This window comes from Thermobia domestica, chromosome 3, assembly GCF_964235325.1.
Source record: "Thermobia domestica chromosome 3, izTheDome1.hap1.1, whole genome shotgun sequence".
NCBI classification, from domain to species: domain Eukaryota; kingdom Metazoa; phylum Arthropoda; class Insecta; order Zygentoma; family Lepismatidae; genus Thermobia; species Thermobia domestica.
This window is the reverse complement of record NC_137456.1, coordinates 342,867,653-342,888,542: the sequence shown is the minus strand read 5'-3', so window position 1 is coordinate 342,888,542 and position 20,890 is coordinate 342,867,653. Positions and strand designations below refer to the sequence as shown.

The window sequence follows — 20,890 nt, the reverse complement described above, 5'->3', positions numbered from 1 at the left end:
ATAGTGATTTTTGTGTTTTTAAAAGAAATCAATTCATGCCATTATTTAGTATCAATATATGCTAATAAGTAAAAAGTGATAAAACTCATAATACTCTCTGTTGTTTTAGGAACTGGTTCTTCTTCTTTTTTGATGCGTGAAGAATTTAAATTAATTATTAACGATTTTTCACGTACATCCATTTTTTTTTTTTTAATTCTTAGCATATGCTGGTGAATGTTTCTTTTAACAGTTATTCAAAGTTAAAACTTGCTCAACTGTGTTAAATTCTTCGATACCGGTATAGGAATTATATTGCATGGGATTGATTCACTTCTAACAATTAGGATTAGGAAATATATTGCATGGGATTGATTCACTTTTTTAGTTAGGATTAGGATTTAGATTTCTGGGATTTCAGCAGTTATGGACATGTTCTCTCGTCACGTATGATGCCATATGTGCGACACCTGCATATGCACGGATCGGCAGCAAGTAAAGTAAATATTTCTTGTTGGAAACAAATTTCATGATGAAGACAGTTAAATTTACTAAGCTGACCTTCTATTTGAATACTACATTGATAAATCATGTTTAGGTCGCATTAGTTTAAGGTCATATGGACAGTGCTAAAAAAAATGGTCAAACAAATTCCAGCATAAATAACTTGATTGTTGTCAAATACAAGAACTCAATTCTCGAACAGTAGCGAACACCTGTTCTATTTAGTTAGTTATCACAGTTTTTATACGAAAACTAATCTTGTCTTTGTCACAAACAATTTCCTTATCATTGAAGGTGGAAACAAGTTTTTTTTTTTTTAACAGATGTAGAAGGAAAATCAAGAAATAAAGATAAAAAGAGTTAGTTGCACTGGAATTGCAAACTGATATATTGAGATTAAAGCTCGATGTTTAATTCTATAAAAAAAGGATTACTATCTTTCCTCTGTAGGTGTGTTTGCCTTATCTTTCATTAAAATAATAGATTAATATTTAAAGGAAAAAAACAGACATTACGAGATGTATTTGTAGTGTTTAGGCCTTTCTGAGTGCGAGTACGCTTTCCTTCCCCATCGTTGTTCATGATGGGGTAGCATATTTAAAATCCTGGCTTTTAAGATTTGTTTTTCTGAAGAAAGTGGGGGCGGTAAATTGCCTAGGGTCGGCCCTAGCGGGAGTGTTGTGTAGAGCAAAGTTCTTGAACAGCTGAATAAAGAGTATGGTATGAAATGGTTGTGGGCAAACTCAAAATAATAATGATAATAACAATAAATTAAGTAAATATAAACAACTAATCTTTTGATTAAGCAGGATTTTTGTTCCCAGTAGAGCCTCAAATAACGCCCCTACTTGGGAGAGCAACGACGAGTATTCTTAACAGTGCAACACAAGCTTCAAATAGTGACATACATACTTCTAACAGTAACAGACAAGGTGCTTGTAATGTCGTCTAGGAACCGAAAACTGGTCACTGTTCTTATTTCTCCCGTCCTACTTCTATATTTGTAACAGACAGCTTTGTTCCAATCATTCCTAGATTCTACAAAAAAAAGATTAAAGAAATTCTTTTACACAATTATGATGCAATATTGTCTTGAAAACCTATAAGATTTATTAGCGCGTAAGCAATTTAGTTAAGAATAGAAAGCAAAAGTTTTTTTTTTTTTTTTTTTCAACGGTGCTTGATGGAAAGCATCCGAAGGTAACTCGTAGTAGTGGTGGAAAAATTGCCAGAATTGTGCTTTGTTAGCCGTCCATAGTTCCTCTTTGCATCAATTTCCTGTTTGCTTATGTTAGTGGCTTCCTAGTGTGTTTATTTTGTTTTATTTATCTCTTTGATTTATTGCTAACTTCTTCTTTCTTTTCTTTTTTTATTTCAAGTATGTTGAAAGAGATCTTATCGCTAGGATTATCTATCATTTTCCTTTTTTTTATGATTATTGAACATAGCTTTAGTATTTATAAGTTACGATGACTACAAATAACAAAGAGCCTATTATTATTATTATCACAGAAACAATAAATTTAAAACACAAAAGATACGATTTGTGTTTCTGTTAACCTGCCTTCAGTCATGAATTCGTTCAGTGTTAACGTTAACTCTTATGGTTATTTCTATTATTGTTAACACTATCAAATGATTCATCGTTTTTTTTTTTTTTTTTTTTTTAACATGTATAGTAAAACTAATTGAGTAGGATTGGAAAATAAGAAATTTGGGAACAATAAATTTCTTACACGATTCTTCCTTTATTTTCTGTTCAAGAAACTTATCCCTAAGGAAGAATATATTCAAGGATCTTTCTTTTGCTGTTTTTTTCTATGTTTTCACCTCTTATGAGTGGAATCCCTGGTTCGATTCCAGATCGCGCCAGGGGGTGCGGTGGCTCAGTGGTAGAGCGTTCACCTCCGGTGCTTGGGGTCCCTGGTTCGATCCCAGCTCGCACCGGGTTGACTTTGTGGTGGACAAACACCGTGCTCGTGGGTTTTCTCGGGGTTCTCCCGTTTCTTCCCACTTTCTTCATTTCATTCATTTCTCATAATCACCTTCTCCTTTAGCCTAACCGGCATAACCGTGGGACGTAAAACTCAAAGATTTCATTTCATTTCATTTTTTTCAGATCTCGCCAAACGGACCTCGTGGTAGACAAACACCGTGTGCGTGGTTTTCTCTGAGTTCTCCAGTTTCCTTCCAATTTCTTTATTCCAACCTTTCATTCATTTTTCTCGTCACCGTGTCCTTTAGGTTACACGGCGTAACCGTGAGACGTAACAGTGAAAGTTTTTGTTTCATTTTTTTTTTTCAAATAATCCAATCCTGCCATGAATCCTTACTTCAAATGTGCATTCAATTCAAACTTAGTTATAATACGAAAGTTTTCTGTAAAAATACCTGCCGTCTTGCATACATAACGGCCCATTGTTATTAGGATAGACAATAGCGCATCTATAGGAACTCTGGACCATTTTCGTTTAATAGCAACCAGTAGGGGTAGTCCTCCAGCTTGGGGGTTAGGTGTGAGGCTAACAACTCATCCTGTAAATAAATAAATAAATAAAAATAAAAATAAAATAAAATAAAATAAAATAAAATAAAATAAAATAAAATAAAATAAAATAAAATAAAATAAAATAAAGGAACTTGTTCAGAAACATTCACAAAAGCCTCAGTTACCAATCATTGTAGGGTCATCAAATCTAGGAGGCTCAGGTGGGCAGGTCATGCAGCCAGGATGGAAGAAAGTAGGAACGCTTTGAAAGTTTAACTGGAACTCCAATCGCAAAACGACCATTAGGATGACCTAGGCGCCGCAGATGAGAGGACAATATTAAGATGGATCTCGCAGAAATAGGAATACAAAGTAAAAACTAGATCCAGTTGGCTCAGGGTAGAAGTCAATGAAGAGCTTTTGTGAACGCGACATTGAACCTCTGGGTTTTATAGAGTTAGTTGGTTAATTTAGTTAGCAGCAGCAGTGACACCATACGGTACAGCTGAAAAGCTTTTTTTTACTTGTGCGGAAGTGGACGGAGACGAACTCATTGCTTCGCCGATTAGTATATAGATAACCCCATTCTTTAAGTAATTATTATAGCTTTACAGCTGTCTGTATATTTATCCTTCTTGGAAATTACAATTATATTATTTTTGAAAATCATGTGCAGAATTTGTACTAAATAGTTTTACTGTAAGATTATGTTTTCTGTTTATATACATGTCCAAACTAGACTCAGTTTGTAAGGAGTTGAAATTAATATTGTTGTTTCCTCTTGTTATTTTCAGATTTGTCCGAATGTCAGCTAATGCAAGTTCCTGATGCAGTATACCATTTGATGCGTCACACAACGCTCAAAGGATGCAACTTGTCTTCAAATGTGATCACAAAAATTCCACCAAAGTTTGCTGTCAAATTCTCCCTCATCACAGGTATTGTACTCAATTTTTATTGTTGTAATCAGTATTCGACTTGTAAGAGCCCATGGAAAAAATCTATAAGATGACTCTCGTTTTATTATTATTATTATTATTATTATTATTATTAATAATAATAATAATAATAATAATAATAATAATAATAATAATAATAATAATAATAATAATAATAATAATAATAATAATAATAATAATAATAATTTTCTCTTTCCGGTCGAACAATGAACATTTCAGCCAATACAAGTTGTTCCACAGTTTGACAGCCTAATGTATATTGTTTCATGTTTGTTTCTAAAATAAACTAAGCAATAGGGCCAGCTCTACCGTATGTGCAACATATAGATTTGCACGCGGCTGCAAGTTTCGAGGGACAGCGAATTCTGCTATAACTCTATAATTCTATATTATTTAAAATAAATATTTTTTGTTGCAAACAGGCTTCATGATGATGGTAGTTAAATTTACTAAGCTGATTTTCTATTTGAATATACATTCATAAATCATGCTTAGGTTGTATTAGTTTAAGGTCACATGGACAGTGCTAAAGCAAATGGTCAAACAAATCCCAGTGTGAATTGCTTGATTATTGTCAAATGCAAGAACTCAATTTTCGAACAGTAGCGAATACCTGTTCCATTTAGTTAGTTATCACAGTTTTTGTACGAAAACTAATCTTGTCTTTGTCACAAACAATTTCCTTATCATTGAAGGTGGAAACAAGTTTTTTTAAAAAAGATTTTTAAACAGATGTAGAAGGAAAATCAAGAAATAAAGATAAAAGAGGTAGTTGCACTAGAATTGCAAACTGATATATTGAGATTAAAGCTCGATGTTTAATTCTATAAAAAAGGATTACTATCTTTCCTCTGCAGGTGTGTTTGCCTTATCTTTCACTAAAATAATTGATTATTATTTAAAAGAAAAAACAGACACAAGATTGTATTTGTAGTGTTTAGGTCTTTCTGAGTGCGAGTGCCTTTTGCATATCTTTTGTTGTTCATGATGGGGTACCGTACTTAAAATCGTGGCTTCTAAAATTTGTTCTTCCTGGGGAAAGGGAGGTGGCAAATTACCTAGGGCCGGCCCTCCTTCTAATGTAGAAATACCAGAAAAAAAGAGAGAGAGGTCTTCCATATGCATGAAGAATAGTTTTACGTGAGACTTCCTGTATGATATAAATGTGAACATTATTTGCTCAGAGATGCTATGGGATGCGTATTGGATAACTAAAATAAAGAAAACTTTACCTTTTATCCAGTGAATTAAGAGATTAATCCAAACTGTTTCGGTACCTTTCTCAATGACTTCTGTAAGAGAAGCCAACTAAATCTTTAATTCTTAAATCTGTGTGGGCTTGACTGCTTCCGTTACAAAGTTGCTAAGTAATTTCTCTCTGAAAAGTTGCACTAGGAGTCAGGAACATACACACACATGTCACCAATTTAGTAGCTTATAGAAGTCACCGAGAAAGATATCAGTGACTATCGAAAGAGTTTAAATTAATCTCTAGTTTACCGGATGGAAGCTAACGTTTTTCTTTATTCCATTGAACATTATTTCTAGTTCATACCACTTTGAATTGATCAGTGTTTAGTTTTTAGTTACATAGTTTGATTCCCGATCAGAAATTATGTGGTTTGAATTCCACGTTAAGCTTTAGTTTTATGTCTCATATGGTTATAGTTTTGAATAGGGAAATTCATCTGTAATTACCAACTAACTAACTTAACTTAAAAAGAAAATGGATTCACGGGTGAATTCAGGGACGTCCTTAGGGCGAGTTTTCTTCATAAGGGTAAATTTTGAACATTTAAATCACAGAATCTAGGAAGAAGAATACTTATCGGGTGAGAAATGTCTGAGTTTATCACTGCATGGTTCCCCTCTAAACATAAAAAAAAATAAATAAATAAATAAATAAAATAAATAAACACAAATACGATTTCTGTTCGCCAATATTGTAGTTGCACTGGTCTTCCGGTTTTTGTAAGATAACCGAAGTGAAGGATTGTGGATAGCCAATATTTGGATAGTTGGTTGTTGAAGGTGGAAATGGTGCTCGTAATGCTCTGTTCACCCAATGTCGTGACAACAATAGGGAACTGTTGGAAGCAATGTAATGAAATCTTAGTTTTACGTCCCACAGTTATGCCGTATAGGCTGAGAAACATGAATAATTATAAAAGAATTGATAGATTCATAATGTAAGAGGAAACGGCAGAATCTTGAGAAAAACCAAAGACACAATGTCATTCACCATAAATTCACATAGTCAGAGATCGAACCAGAAACACTCGCACCAGAGGTGAGCCCTCTACCTGTGAGTCACCATGTCCCCAGCATATAAAATAACGGTGGCTTACTGTTATATATTTGCCACCGAGTGGTCTCAGACTGTTGGTCAATCAATTCGTGTGTCTTAAAATAAAAGTACCGAAGATGATTTCATATTTTTGTTACTTCATGCGAAAAAAATAAAAAATGAAAAATCATTTTTCCACAATGTTTAGAAATCGAATATCGTTCAAGTTAATGCAAACAAAGGATTCACAAGTAGCATCTGAGTATTTCAATTCTTTGATGTGGGTTTCGTTAACCCGAAGTTAGTGACCTTTAATGATGCATAAACAACAGCCGAAACATTTCTTGGACATTTCCCTTTGCTGTCTCAGGTTGGTTGCATCTACCTTCGTCAGAGATGTTTTTAGCTGCATACAGAGGGAATTGAACTGACACACACTTAGGTTGTTGATCCTTTCTTTCTGTGTACTTATGCGTATATATATAACTATGTGTGCGTATGTGTATGTGCTGTTTTTGCAGAGGTATAGTATACTTCTGCGTCCGGGAGGAAGGGAAGTAGGGATGCTGAAATCTCCCATCGGCATCTTGTCTGCTTCACCTGTATTTTAAGTGGCTAAGTGCCAAAGTACATAACCTTTTGGGAAACAGAAATAACCTCTAGCACACAGTCGAAAACTGCGCAGAAATAAAAAGGGGTCGCATGGTCCAAGCTAAAATATTCAACGAAAGAATAAGAAATAAACAGACGTTCAAGAACTTTTCGTTACCACCTCAGTCAGAAAAATGATTGAGAAATGTTTCTTTGAAATGTGATTCAGATAAGATATCCCGTGGTGGTGGTATTAACTATTATCAGATTTATAAAATGTAAAAGTTCGCATTATTTCCGCACTAATTTATAGTAAATCAAAACTTAATTTTTTTAATATATTTTTTTCAAGTGCGTGCGTTGTAAAGGTTCAAGTCTGGCACTGTATGGGTTCTAGGGTTGCCAAATTTTGTAAACGAAAAACCGTGACACTAATCTCAGGCTATATATAAGGTCATAGTTCCTACTCATTTAGTCAGAATAAATTAATGATCTGTCTTTACAAGGTTACTACTCTCAATTTCCCAGTTTATTCTAGGAATACACAATTAACACAAATGAAGCCCCGCAAAGGATGTATAAAGAATGTGAAAAGGTGACAAAAGAAGAGCTACCTGGCGTCCCTTACTCCAAATTATGACATAATCAAAGAATTCTAAGCAGCTCATTCGATAGTTGAATACACATTTAATTATTTACTCAATTGTTGACACAAGCAGACGATTTCTTTCCTCTATCCATTGGATATTCATGAGAGAGAATTCTTTTCCACGTTAACATTATGCCCAGGAACACTGAAGATAAATTCACACTATCATAGCTCCAAACACTCGCACTATCAAAAATAAATAAATAATAAATAAAAATTAAAAAATAGGCCCACTTCTGACATTATTTACTACTCACATTGTCTTTCAGCCCCACAAGTATTGCTTCTATGTGTTTTAAGTATGAGACCTGATCTAACAATATTGAATCATCAATTGATTGACCCTTATTTTATAGAAACCTTTTTAATCGTCTCTTTCACTTCAGTCTATCTATGCCGGTGTGGAACGTAGCAGCATTCGTTTAATGATAGAAAAGTCCTCTTGACTGGCGTTACCCACATCTTTAAATAAGCAGAACATATTTCATAGAAGTCTTTCATTTCAACATAAAATTTTTGTATGTCTGAAGCTGTTACTTCATCTGCTTTCTTCATCGAAGATTTCACTTTCAGAGGTACAAAAACCCTTCATTCCTTTGGTTTATCAATGTAAGAGTGACCTATAAAATTATAACAACTTCTATTACTAATATCTGCCTTTTCTATTTTAAGTATTTGTCTGTTGAACACACTCACCTGGCTGTGTACAAACCAAAAATATGGTTCACGTAGCGGATTTTCAAAGAAAGTTCTTGAAACTATTGGTGCTTTTTCCTGGGATAGGAAAAAGGTTACAGAGTGATTTTTTTTTTTCTGAAGAACGAAAACCGGGACAAACAGGCGTCCCGAAAGCCTTTTTCGGGATAGTTAATTCTTTCATTGAAAATCGAGACTGTCCCGGAAAACCGGGACGTCTGGCAACCCTATAGTCAGTTTGTTCACATGGATTTTTTTTCTGGAAATTTTTCGAACTATATAGCATGTTCTTTTGTAAAGGAACTTCTCTCTTGTTGGGGGAAATAAAATAATTAGTATAACCTAGAAGCACTAAAAATAACGAAACTAAACTATAAAAACACTAAACCTCAAGACGCTTTCAAATATCTAGGATCAGTATTAACAGGCGAAAACCATATTCACGAAGAAATTAAATGTCGACTAAAAGCAGGAAATTCGTGTTATTATTCAGTTCAAAATCTCTTTTCATCGCGAATTCTGTCGAGGAATTTGAAGCTTAAAATATGAAACGATAATCATGCCTCAATGGTTGCGAAACATGGTCGCTTACTCTGAAAGAAGAACATAGACTGAAAGTATTTGAAAACAAGATCCTGAGACGAATATTCGGACCCAAGAGGAATGGGAACGGGGAATGGCGGAAACTTCGTAACGAGGAACTACATAATTTATATGGTTTACCCAACATTGTTAGGGTCATCAGGTCTAGGAGGCTTAGGTAGACAGGTCATGCAGCCAGGATGAAAGAAAGTAGAAACGCTTTCAAAGTCTTAACTGCAAAACCAATCGGAAAACGACCATTAGGAAGACCCAGGCGCAGATGGGAGGACAATATTAAGGTGGATCTCGCGGAAATAGGAATACAAAGTAGAAATGGATCCAGGTGGCTAAGGACAGAAGTCAATGGAGAGCTTTTGTGAACGCGGCATTGAACTTCCGGGTTCCATAGGCAATATAGGTAGTTAGTTAGTTAAACCTCAACACGAAAGAGTTACCATTTCTAAGCCAGTCAGTGAAATATTACAGACTTCATACTTCACAACGCACTCCGTAAAATGTTAATACATCTCACATTTATTTTTATTACAGCTGCGGTAACTATTAGACATTCTTTATTTATTCACATATTTATTTGCTGAATCACTGAAATATAAAAACTGAGATTTTAAATTCTCGAATTAAAAATACATAAGAAAAAGAACCATATCAAAAGACAACAATTTAAATATCTCTACTAATCGATTATGTAACTGATATCGGTGTAATCAAACCTTTCATTTCTTTTTCATATAAATCGTATCATAAATGAAGCTGACAGATATCTCGGAAATGATTTGAAACTGTTCTTAAAATTCTCTACATTGTCTATTTACACTCTAGATTGGAATACGCTGCTATCCCCATTTGTACCAAAATCGACATACATAGAATAGACTTAATACAAATAAAATTTGAGCTTTCTCAATCTATAAAGAATTAAGTACTTCCCCAAGGTACAAAAAATATATAGATTCATCTGTAAGATTATTCATTATAAACTACACAATTATATTGATGCGTACGCGTCTTTGGCGTGGAAGGCCTGGGTTCGATTTCAGGCGGGTGCTCATGTGGTTCGGATTCCACGTTAATCAGTAGGTCCCGTCTCATATAGAATCGCTGCTGAAATGGACGTTAAACTCAAAATCAACTCAACAATTATATTGATTTGCAGAAACCTACTATTATCCAAAAATCTACTTCCGTCTTCCAAATAACAAAACCTGTTCTTGTCTAGTAACTTTTCTTCTATGAAATAATGAGAAAATGCATTAGATGCATTTCCCAATCAAAGAATATGTGCTTTGTGTAACATGGCACTGGTCAAAAGCCCAAAAGTACACAAATTCAGTTGGTATAGGAAACATATTAGAATATATATATAACATTCGTAAAATACTTACTATTAAATGAGTCATACAGATATCCTGAACGTACTCAAGATTTCTTAAAAAGTGCCAAACTTGCAGTCTTAGCACGTAGAATTGTAAACAATCCATGTATACATTAGTATTTTTAGGATTAACAAAGATAAAAATTATATACCATGAAAGTATACGAATATTTGCACAGAAAAATGTGAGTTACATTATCAAAGAGACACTAAGAATATTTCAAAAAGTTACTAAACAATCTTTAAAAGAAAACACAGGTGTATGGATAATTTATTATTATTATTATTATTATTATTATTATTATTATTATTATTATTATTATTATTATTATTATTATTATTATTATTTTTAAATTGTATTAATAAAAAGTTTGGGTTATTTCGCTGAAAAACTTTGATATTCACAGCATTTTTCGTCGTGTATCCGTAATTTAATATATTTGTGTGAATGAAATGCGAATTCCAAATTTCAAACTTAAAATTTAAATATTAATAATATAATATAATAAAAATGTTTTCGAATGTAATGCGCATCAATAAAAGATAAATTATTTTATACATCAATGGATTTGTACACAAACTATTTGAACACAGAGTTTGTAGAAGGTGACACATACTCATTGTTAAAGAAATTCCTGTACTACCTACATGAAATGAACAGCCACACATTGTATTCGAATCTAATGTGCCTCATAATTTTTTGAAACTACATCTGAACAAAAAACGTATGTTATAATAACAATAAAAGAAATCGCGTGTGAATCGAAATTCCCGTAATTTCGTGTCATAACTTCGATATTCACAGTATAACGATAACATTTATAAAGATGTATATGTTGATATGGAGAACAATCCGTAACGTATGATAGTATTTTTTTCTATGGCCAGATCTGAACATTTAACTTGTTTTGTGGCCAGACATGTATAAACCTGTTTTTCTAGATAGTTGTGTGATAATACCTAAAGAATCCATTAATAATGGGTGTATTTTCCATTATAAAGAAATGATTTTGTAAAAAATAAAAAAAAGATAAATGCAGAAAATCTTCGGAAAATACATCATTTTAAATATATATTTTATTTGAGTGTTATTATTGAAAATTTAGTGAGTAAACCTACGTTTTAATTACTTCCAGAAATTCTAAAATAACGAACTTAGGGCTAATATGTAGATGTCATAACAGCGTTTCCGTTGTATATGCATAATTTGTTGTTAAGAGTCCCTTATCCAAAATTTACATCGTTTCGCTCCGCCAAAATTGAACTTCGAGGTTTATATTAACTATCCATATACAATTATTTGTAGTTAAGAGCGTTTTATTTTGTTTTACCGCAATTGCCAATAATATAGGAGCCTATTAATTGTTAAATTTATGTTACTTTGCGGGACACTTTCTGTACTAATAACATTATTCATATACATTTCCGTATTTCTTGAACACTGTTAGTACGGTTTAGTCTGTTTCTCCTTAAGTAAATAAACGAACTGTTCCTGGTATTTCCTCTTCGTAATTTTGATCAGTTTCATTTTCAAATATATAACTTAAAAGTCATTGAATTTTCCGTCCCCGGATGACAACACTGCCGCCAGCTGATTGTCATGTGATTTGTTGCAAACAGTGATGTTCTCTCTCCCTCTCTCTCTCTCTCTCTCTTCTGTTTGTTTATTTTTTTGGCTATGGTTCCTTGTGGTGAAATTTTTGGATGAAATTTCCGTCGGCTGAATAGCGCAGTTTTGCTTTTGCACTGCGCAGCTGCATCCTGAGTGCCAGGCGATCTATTAATCTCTTCTGGTTGTTTCTAAGGGCCGCCTGCCAAGTCGGAAGAGAAATTCAAAAATAACTTCGAAATCATAGGGAAATACGTTCACGTGATGTCAAGAAACCATCTGGAATTGTTTTGAAACTTTTTTTTTCTGTTTGTTTTAAATTAGCACATTTTGCGTCGTTGTAGACGCTATGACGCCGAACTTTTAGACGCAAAGTATTTCAAACAAAGAACAAAGAGAAACGTGTAACAAACTATAGATAAATCCTTTTTCTGTGTTTAATTCTAGATAATTTATGACTATGCTAGAACGAAACCTCTTTCAAGAAAAAAGAAAGAAAAAAAGATAAGATTAGATATTCAATATTTTTGTCTGCAGTTATGATAAAAATCTGATTAATATTTTTTGAGATAACGAAATAATGTTCTTGTACAGAAATTATCTCTTTTTACATCAAAACATAAACAAACAAACTTCTCGAAGCAGCTAGTTAATAAATGTTTTATATTAATATTTAATTTTTGTTTATAAAATGCCAGTTGTACACATATCAAATTTTCGATGTTCTGCTATTCCCAAAATTGTCTAGGATCATAAAATGGCGTACTCATCTTTACCAATCTTATTGTAATAGCATTTTTAACATACATTAATAGTGAAAAAAAATAGTTATAAATAAGGTTATGGTATTTAGGGGGGCTGTTGAAAAGCTCGTATCCCAACCCAACGTCGAATGATGAAGTTTTACAGTCATTTTACATACTCTGAAATTCAATACACTTCCTTGCACTGTGCTCTAATTTTTGCAAACCAGCTAAAAAAAACTTAAGACTACTCCTCCGTCCACTCACTGTTCCGTAGCACTAATCACTCCTTATCGGGTTCAAAAGGCGTTTTCTCAAGTGTTCTTTGAGTTTGGGGAATAAGTAATAGTCTGACGGAGCTACGATAGATACTTTTTTAAAGTTGTCATCAAATTTACGTATTTAGATTATACAAAATCGTCTGCACAACTAGGCATGTAAATGACCACATGTATTGTGTACACTAAAAAGAACTGAATTCAGTAGGTATAGGTTTTGACTAACAAAACATGAAATACATATTACGAGATAAAAATTGTACTAATCTTTTTGTATTCCTAGTAGCTGAAATAATTTCCAATATTTCGGATACTTTAGCGTGTATCTATCTTCAAGGACCGCAGAAGTTTAAATCGTATCTTATAGTAAGATCTTAACATGCTTCTAGCTTCACCGTCAGTGGAACTTTTAAATTTATATACGAAGTAACGTATTTTGAAAATCTAACTATTATGCAGAGGCTTCACGATCCTATACATTTCCTCATAGGTAAGAGAAAAAGGTTTTAGTGGAGATGTAATGTATAGGACTTAATTGCAGAAGTTACAACTAAAAACATAATTTTAATTATAAAAGGTACAACTAAAAACACATTAATATATTTACACTGAAATTTAAATCTTTTTTTCTCACCTTTCTTGTCAATATTGATAGCTGCCAACGAAAATGCAACGTTTAGTATTATATTTTGAACCAATCTGTAAGAAGGATATAGAAAAGCAAAGTGAGTTGATTTATTTAGAACACATATACACCAACTAGACTCAGTTATTTTTATGTGATGCGTTCCGGGTAGTAAGAGCAAACTCAAACAAAGGTTTCTTTCCTGAAACTCCCATTTACTAGTGCTCTCTGAACGATCGAAATAATTGTTCATTTATTTTGAAACTGTTACTTTCCCAGGAAAAGAAGAACGACTTCTACCAACTATAGATTATAGGCACGAAAACTGGCTGCCACAGAGCACATTGGTATTACAACTCGAATAACTTAAATGTAATTCTCGAACATTCAGATTTCGCGCAACTTTTGTTCAGTTCACCTTTACTACCCGAACGCATCATATGAACTTATAATATGCATTCGTTTACATGTTAGTTGTAGAGATGAGTTTTCATCATCTAAATAAGCAATCTTGATGACACTATACAATCTTCATTGTAACTTATATTTTAAAAAATCTAAAGTTAGCTTATTTATAAGGTCTTTTGGTTTCGTTTATATCTTTTCAGCTTTTTATAAGATCTTTTGAGTTTATTGATAAGATCCTATGAGTTTATTTATAAGGTCTTTTGAATTTATTGATAATTTTGAGCTTATTTATAAGATCTTTTGAGTTCATTTATAAGATTCTTTGCGTTTACTTATAAGATATTTTGAGCTTATTTAGAAGACATTTTGACTTTATTTATAAGATACTTTGAGTTTATTTATAAGATCTTTTGAATTTATATATAAGATATTTTGAGCTTATTTAGAAAATCTTTTCAGTTTATATATAAGATTTCTCTTCAAGCATCGCGCATTACAATGTATATCTGTTCCGTGCAAGTAAACAATACAGTTTATGATTGTTTTACATTAAATGTAATAAAATATTTTTTCTCTATCTATTTCAGAATTGAATTTGTCTCACAACAGAATGAGCAAACTTCCAGATGAGTTGGCAGATCTTGCAGAGTTGCAGAGACTGGACATTTCCCATAATGCTTTCATCACACTTCCCTGGGTGATCTCCAAAATCCCAAAGCTTACTCACGTCAATGCACAGAAGAACCACATTGTCGGTAAGTTGGCTAAAAATTTCCTTATGACGCACAACCCAAAGGAAAATAAAAAAAGGTAAGATACCGCTGTATTTTCCAATGTATGATTTAATTTCGGTTTCACCGAAGAGATTGAACATTTAATATTTTTGCTTGATAGCTTTATGAATACACGAACTTTGTCCTTTTATTTTCAACTCAATTCAAACTTCATCGTCATAATCATGCATAGTGAACTAATGCATGCATATGAATAAGACTTGTCCAATGATAACGAGGAAAATAAATATATTTAATTGCAGCATATACGTATAGATATGCACAATTCTACTATGAATATGCTAAACTAATTTTGGATATCATAAGTAATACATAAAAACTGACCCCATTTCAATATTATTAATAATATTCTTTACATACCTAGCAATCACTTACATTGTTTTCGTAAGAATTAGGGTCATTATGTACTCTGCGCGATCTACAGAACTCTTTGTCATCTTCACCCAACTTTTCATTCCTTTCCTTTCCTCGGATAGTGTGATCGCCGAGGGACGACATCCCTCATACGTGACGGGCTAACATGGCCATAGATGCCGAAAGCCCAGAAATCTAATTCCTAATTCTAATTCTAGTGATGGTCTAACATGGCCATAGATGCCGAAAGCCCAGAAATCTAATTCCTAATTCTAATCCTAGTGATGGGCTAACATGGACATAGATGCCAGAAGCCCAGAAATCTATTTCCTAATTCTAATCCTAGTGTTGGGCTAACATGGCCATAGATGCCGAAAGCCCAGAAATCTAATTCCTAATTCTAATTCTAGTGATGGGCTAACATGGCCATAGATGCCGAAAGCCCAGAAATCTAATTCCTAATTCTAATCCTAGTGATGGGCTAACATGTCCATAGATGCCGAAAGCCCAGAAATCTAGTTCCTAATTCTAATCTTAGTGATGGACTGACATGGCCATAGATGCCGAAAGTCCAGAAATCTAATTCCTAATTCTAATTCTAGTGATGGGCTAACATGGCCATAGATGCCAAAAGCCCAAAAATCTAATTCCTAATTCTAATCGTAGTGATGGGCTAACATGTCCATAGATGCCGAAAGTCCAGAAATCTAATTCGTAAATCCTAAAAATCAAAATTAAAAAAATGAAATTTCGTTGAAAAATCAAAGTATTGCAGCAAAAAGCTAATTCATCCTGCGGTTTTTTTTTTTTTTTTTTTTTTTTTTTTGAGTAGTTTCTAATTTTCTTCGTGGGTATATCTCGACATAAGTCTGGAAAGCTAAAATTGCAGGACAACTCTGTAATGGCATTTACGGACAGCAGTTGATTGAGAATGAATTATTCCTAGCTATCACCTTCCGTATAAGACTACGTGATCCTTTGTTACGGTACACCTATATTGAATAAAAAATGCATATAACGATGTTTCTTCGCTAACCTCCCCTAGACCGCTGGACCAATTTAGATGATTTTTGGTACATGAGTGCACCCTAGCTTCACTTAAGTTTTTAGTATATTTTCGGCAAAGCGGTGAAGGGGCTGATATATAAAAAATAATCGAAAACAACCTATATTAGTGTTCAGTCCATAGTTTTTGGCGTTGCTGAGATGAAAGTGACACTCCAGATGCCGTTAAAGTCCAAATTCAGCCCCCATACATATCCTAAGGAGGAAAGAGGAATCAAATGCTTTCTATAAAACTGTTCTCCCTGTGCGAGGAACGAACATTCCAGCTAGTTTAGCTATAATTCCAACTCAGCCAACAATCAAGTCATTTTTATTGGTATATACGAGGGTCGAAAAAATGTTACAAAGCCATAGACATAGCTGGAGCTGGAGCTGGAGACATAGCTGGAACATCAACACATCTGATGATGGAGAGCGCTCAACTCTAGTCCTCGATGTAATCACAATTTTTGTTCAACTACTTACCACAACTGTAGCTAAAGTTTTCTATACCATTTGCTTATAAATCCAGGTCAGGTTATCGTAGCCAGCACGAGGCAGCGGTTTTGGCATAATCACATATCAGATAATAGTGGCCAGTCATTTTTTGCTGTAGAACAGGGAAAAAAAATGAAAGTCACTGAGGGCTAGGTCAGGACTGTAGAAGAGATGCTCTCGTCGTTCCAAGCGTAAACGTCAGTGGTTGAGGTACTGGGTCTACCGCTGTGTCCAGAGTTGTCATTAAACAACATTGGTCCGTTTTTCTTTCAAGGCATGACATCACTTCCCTACATGTTGCTTTGAAATTTAGCCGTCCCCATACACCTTCACAATCACCCTATGAATGTCAGCAAGTGTAGTATTTTTGGCTCACAGGAACCGCACCACTGACCTCACTATGTTATTCTACAAATACATTTTCGTTAACTTACAATGAATAACATAAAACTTGTGTTTTGTAACTTAAAAAAAAAAAAAAAAAAAAAAAAAAAACATCCCTCGTACCTATAATGCATTCGATTTCAGCTCAAGATTGCATACTGTAATATAGGATTCAGTATTAATAAGAACTTTAAATCTTTTATTTTTTGTTTCTTCACAGACGTAGAAGTGGAGCGATTGTTGGACTCCCCAGCTCTCGAAGAAGTGAATCTTGAGGAGAACCCATTGAGTCGAAACTCTCACGCCGCTTTGTCTGCGATGACAAGGATAACCATCCGGTTGAGTGAGGCTCCAGAACCGGAAGAATGGGAAGATCTCTCTGTGGTCTGAACTCACGACCACGATACACACAAAGGAGAGTCAGGGGCTGGACCCCACAGCCAACTATCATGAGCAGCTCAGGGGGTTAAAAAATACAAACTTTTTGCCCCCTTACTTTGCTCAAATCGTATTTGTTTTAATTATCTTGCCATCAAAGAAAGCGCCTAACATAGTCAAATGTAGGTATATGTGAACACCGTAAAGCTATACAAAAACATATCATACAATATTGTATCTGAGGATAGAAATTATGCACTTTAATTTAATTTGTCAATTGAGACATTTAAAGGATGTAAACAATGCATTTATTTATTTTTTTTCTTTTACAAAATTCCAGTCTTGTGTTATTAGAATGATATTATTTTATTACAAGATTATGCTGTAATTTGATATTTTGAAAACATTAATATTGGCATTCTTTGTAACAAATCATTGTTTGCCATTTTCTTTAGTCTTGCAAAAGAATTTTAAAAACTAGAACTTCGTTTTTTTTAAAACATTTTGAAGTATTATATTCAGACATTATTGTGTGATAATATGTTTGGAGTAACAGTTTGATGGCGATTTTTTCCTGTTGTACTTAATAGATAAGCATAATACTTACATATAATGTTATCTATTATTATTAATAATACTATTTTTATTTGTGTTACTATAAGAACGACAACTGATCAAATATTGGCTCAGGGCTACAACAAACGATTCTCCTTTATAGTAAATGACAAGAAAAGATCTAGGAAATTTTTGTTTCGTAAAAGCAGGAAGCTTTTTCAGTATTTTCCATTTTTTGTTGTATTATTATTTTTTTACTATATAAAATATGTTTCGATGTAAAAAAAAAAAAAACTTACATTGATACTCTCCTGTGCCTTTGACTTTTGCAAAACAAAATGAGTAAAAAACAAATGTCAAAACTGTTGCTTTCTTTTTTCTTTTCGTCTAAACAAACTTATGCTACAAAATTTGGTAAATTCTGTATATATATGTATGTGTGTGTATATAATTGGTCAAAAAGTTATAATTTACATAAAAAGAGTATCATTTATTAATATATTTGTTTTCACTATAAAAAAAATGGCGATACAAGTGAAAAAAACTAATTTTAGGTAAACGCCAGACAAAAACATCGCGTTTAATAAAGTGCTCTCCTTTCATAAGTATTGTTGGTTGTGATAATTTGGGTTGGTCCCCCGTTTTATTATTATCATTAATAATTATAATTATTATTATTTCGTTAATTGATTTCATGACAAAAAGTCAATCAACTTTTTTCTGTATCTCATTTTTATTATTATTGTACATTTTTTGGTACAAATACTCACTGTGCTAAAAGATAAAAGTGATTCGATTGTTTTTGTGAGACACTTCGTTAAGAAAAACTGTGAGATATGTAAAAAAGCAAACAATGTGTTTTCCTTTTTTCTTTTGTACATAGACAAGTGTTCTTTGATATTTTTTTAAAAACTATAATGATGTTTTTTAGATATACTTTAGTAACATTAATATATATATTTGTGTATGTACGTATGTGAATTTTTTTTATGAAATTAGATTCATAAGTAAATAACCCTGTGTGAATAACTAATATATAAAAATATACATATATATGTTGACTTCTTCTACATATTTGTTAGTAGGAGAAATGCTGTTTTTTTTACTGATAACTGTGAAAGTGTGTAAGGTTTTGGTTTTAAAAAAATCTTTGCACTTTTTTTATATAATTGAAAAAAAAGAACTACAAAAACTCTCGTCTAGTCAGTCGAGAAAGGGTGGTGTGAACGAGTGTGAGTGAAACATAATAAATACATTTAAACAAAAACAGCATCTCAAAGGGTTTGAAACTGCTTTCATTTGTTGCCGTTCTAGTGTTAAAAAATCTTTTACATAATTATAGAATCAAAATGCGATGAAAATCTAAAAACATATTTGCGCATTTTGATTTTGTTTGATTTTTTTTAAGATTAAAATCATAAGTCGTATTTTTTTTCCAGTAAAAATAATTTCTTTAATAAAATTTCACATATACACCAAAATAGTCAAATAATTTTTAACTTCTCAATATAATTTAATTAAAAATTAAAGAAGAACGTATTCCTAATTTAAAACTCAGGACTTAGAAATACAAAGAAATGCCTTATATGTCAAAATGGAATTTTGTAATTGTCGATACAGCGAGTATTTGATACATTTTAAAGCTTTAACATTGTTAAAACTGTTGTTGATTCGTTTTTTTGTTTTTTTTTCTTATGACAAAAAGATTCAGTTTACACTTTTATTGAAAACTCTATTATTATTTTTTTTTTAAATATTGGAAAGAGTTTTAATATATATACTTGTAGATATTTCAAATATGCCAAGATTATTATATAGTTTTACGTTATGATTTATTTGGCAATGAAGATTTTTAATTTTGTATATACTTGTATATAAATATTTTCCTTCTATATATGCACAAAATTATAATACATATACAAAACTTGATATATATTTTTTAAAAACCAAATAAGTGATTCAACGTAATAAAAAATTTATATAGTATTATGTTTTACAATTTCATACTGTGTGTGATATAGTTACCAAGATTGAAACATCTGTATATTACAAATAAACGTTGTGATATGTATACATAAACTATATTTACACTAATTGTATTTCTTACAGTATTCTTCTGGAAATAAACATATAGAGATCAAAATAATTACATAGATGTATATTAACACTTGTACAGACTAGAACAAAATGTCTGCTGATTCGCAAAACAGACAAAAATCTGTAACTTTATATATTGTGTAATTAATCTACTGTATGTACGTATGTATTATGTATGTTCCCAGTGAGGGAGCGTGCTTGTTATGTACAGCTTTCAAATTCTTTGAGTCTCTTTTTTTTAAGAAAAGAACACATTGTACATTTTTCACTTCTTTATACCACTTGAAAATAAAAAAAATCAATATATAAAAATATGTCTTTGTGATTTACTTCCTCTTACACATTTATACATTTTGGGGTATCTAATCTAGATAAAAGTTGTGATACGACTGTGCCTTTTGTGGTCAGTTTAGTGCTTTTACCCTGATGTTGACAGATAATGCATATATAATATGGTACACATGAAGTGTTGATGTTACAAGGTTGTAGCGTCTCTTCTTCGTTGACGGACGGCCGGTTTCAATTTAAAGTTTAAAAGTAATATAATCAGCGCAGAAGCCCCAAATCCATGCACTATTCCCCGATAACAACAAACGGACGAAGGACCATGAAGTTAATTGTTGTTGTTATACGAGGGCCGTTCGAAAAGTTATATCCGATTGGTTAAAAGAGAAACATCAAAATAAATAAGAAGAATTTATTATATATTACATCTGAAAACTACTACTTTGCTCTATTTTTTAACATAATTCCCATAAACATTCAAGCAAATTATTATATCTCTGCACTAACTTAGAAATTTCATCAGCTTAAAAATCTTCCGTCTGTGCCTTCAGTCACAGTACTTCTGTAGTTTAACCTCTGTGTCACTAGGTCATGTAATACAGTGCTGGAAATTTGTGGAAATTCATCGAAAACTTCCGAGATTGTGAAACGTCGATTTTCACGAACTTTTCCATAATTTTTTAAAACGAGTTCATCAGTGACCACTGATG

General features: G+C 32.6%; 1 protein-coding gene across 2 annotated transcripts in view; it reads left to right on the top strand.

Annotated features, from left to right (window-relative positions):
• The window catches only part of Sclp (leucine rich repeat containing protein 20 sclp), a 123,726-nt gene extending 103,511 nt beyond the window's left edge, over positions 1 to 20,215 (top strand). For both annotated transcript variants that reach the window (XM_081752857.1, XM_081752858.1), the window contains exons 2-4: positions 3,766 to 3,909; positions 14,379 to 14,546; positions 17,086 to 20,215. In XM_081752857.1, the coding sequence (XP_081608983.1) occupies positions 3,766 to 3,909; positions 14,379 to 14,546; positions 17,086 to 17,255 (482 nt within the window). In that variant the 3' untranslated portion in view covers positions 17,256 to 20,215. The remainder of the gene's footprint in view (positions 1 to 3,765; positions 3,910 to 14,378; positions 14,547 to 17,085) is intronic.
• The last annotated feature ends 675 nt before the right edge of the window (positions 20,216 to 20,890 follow it).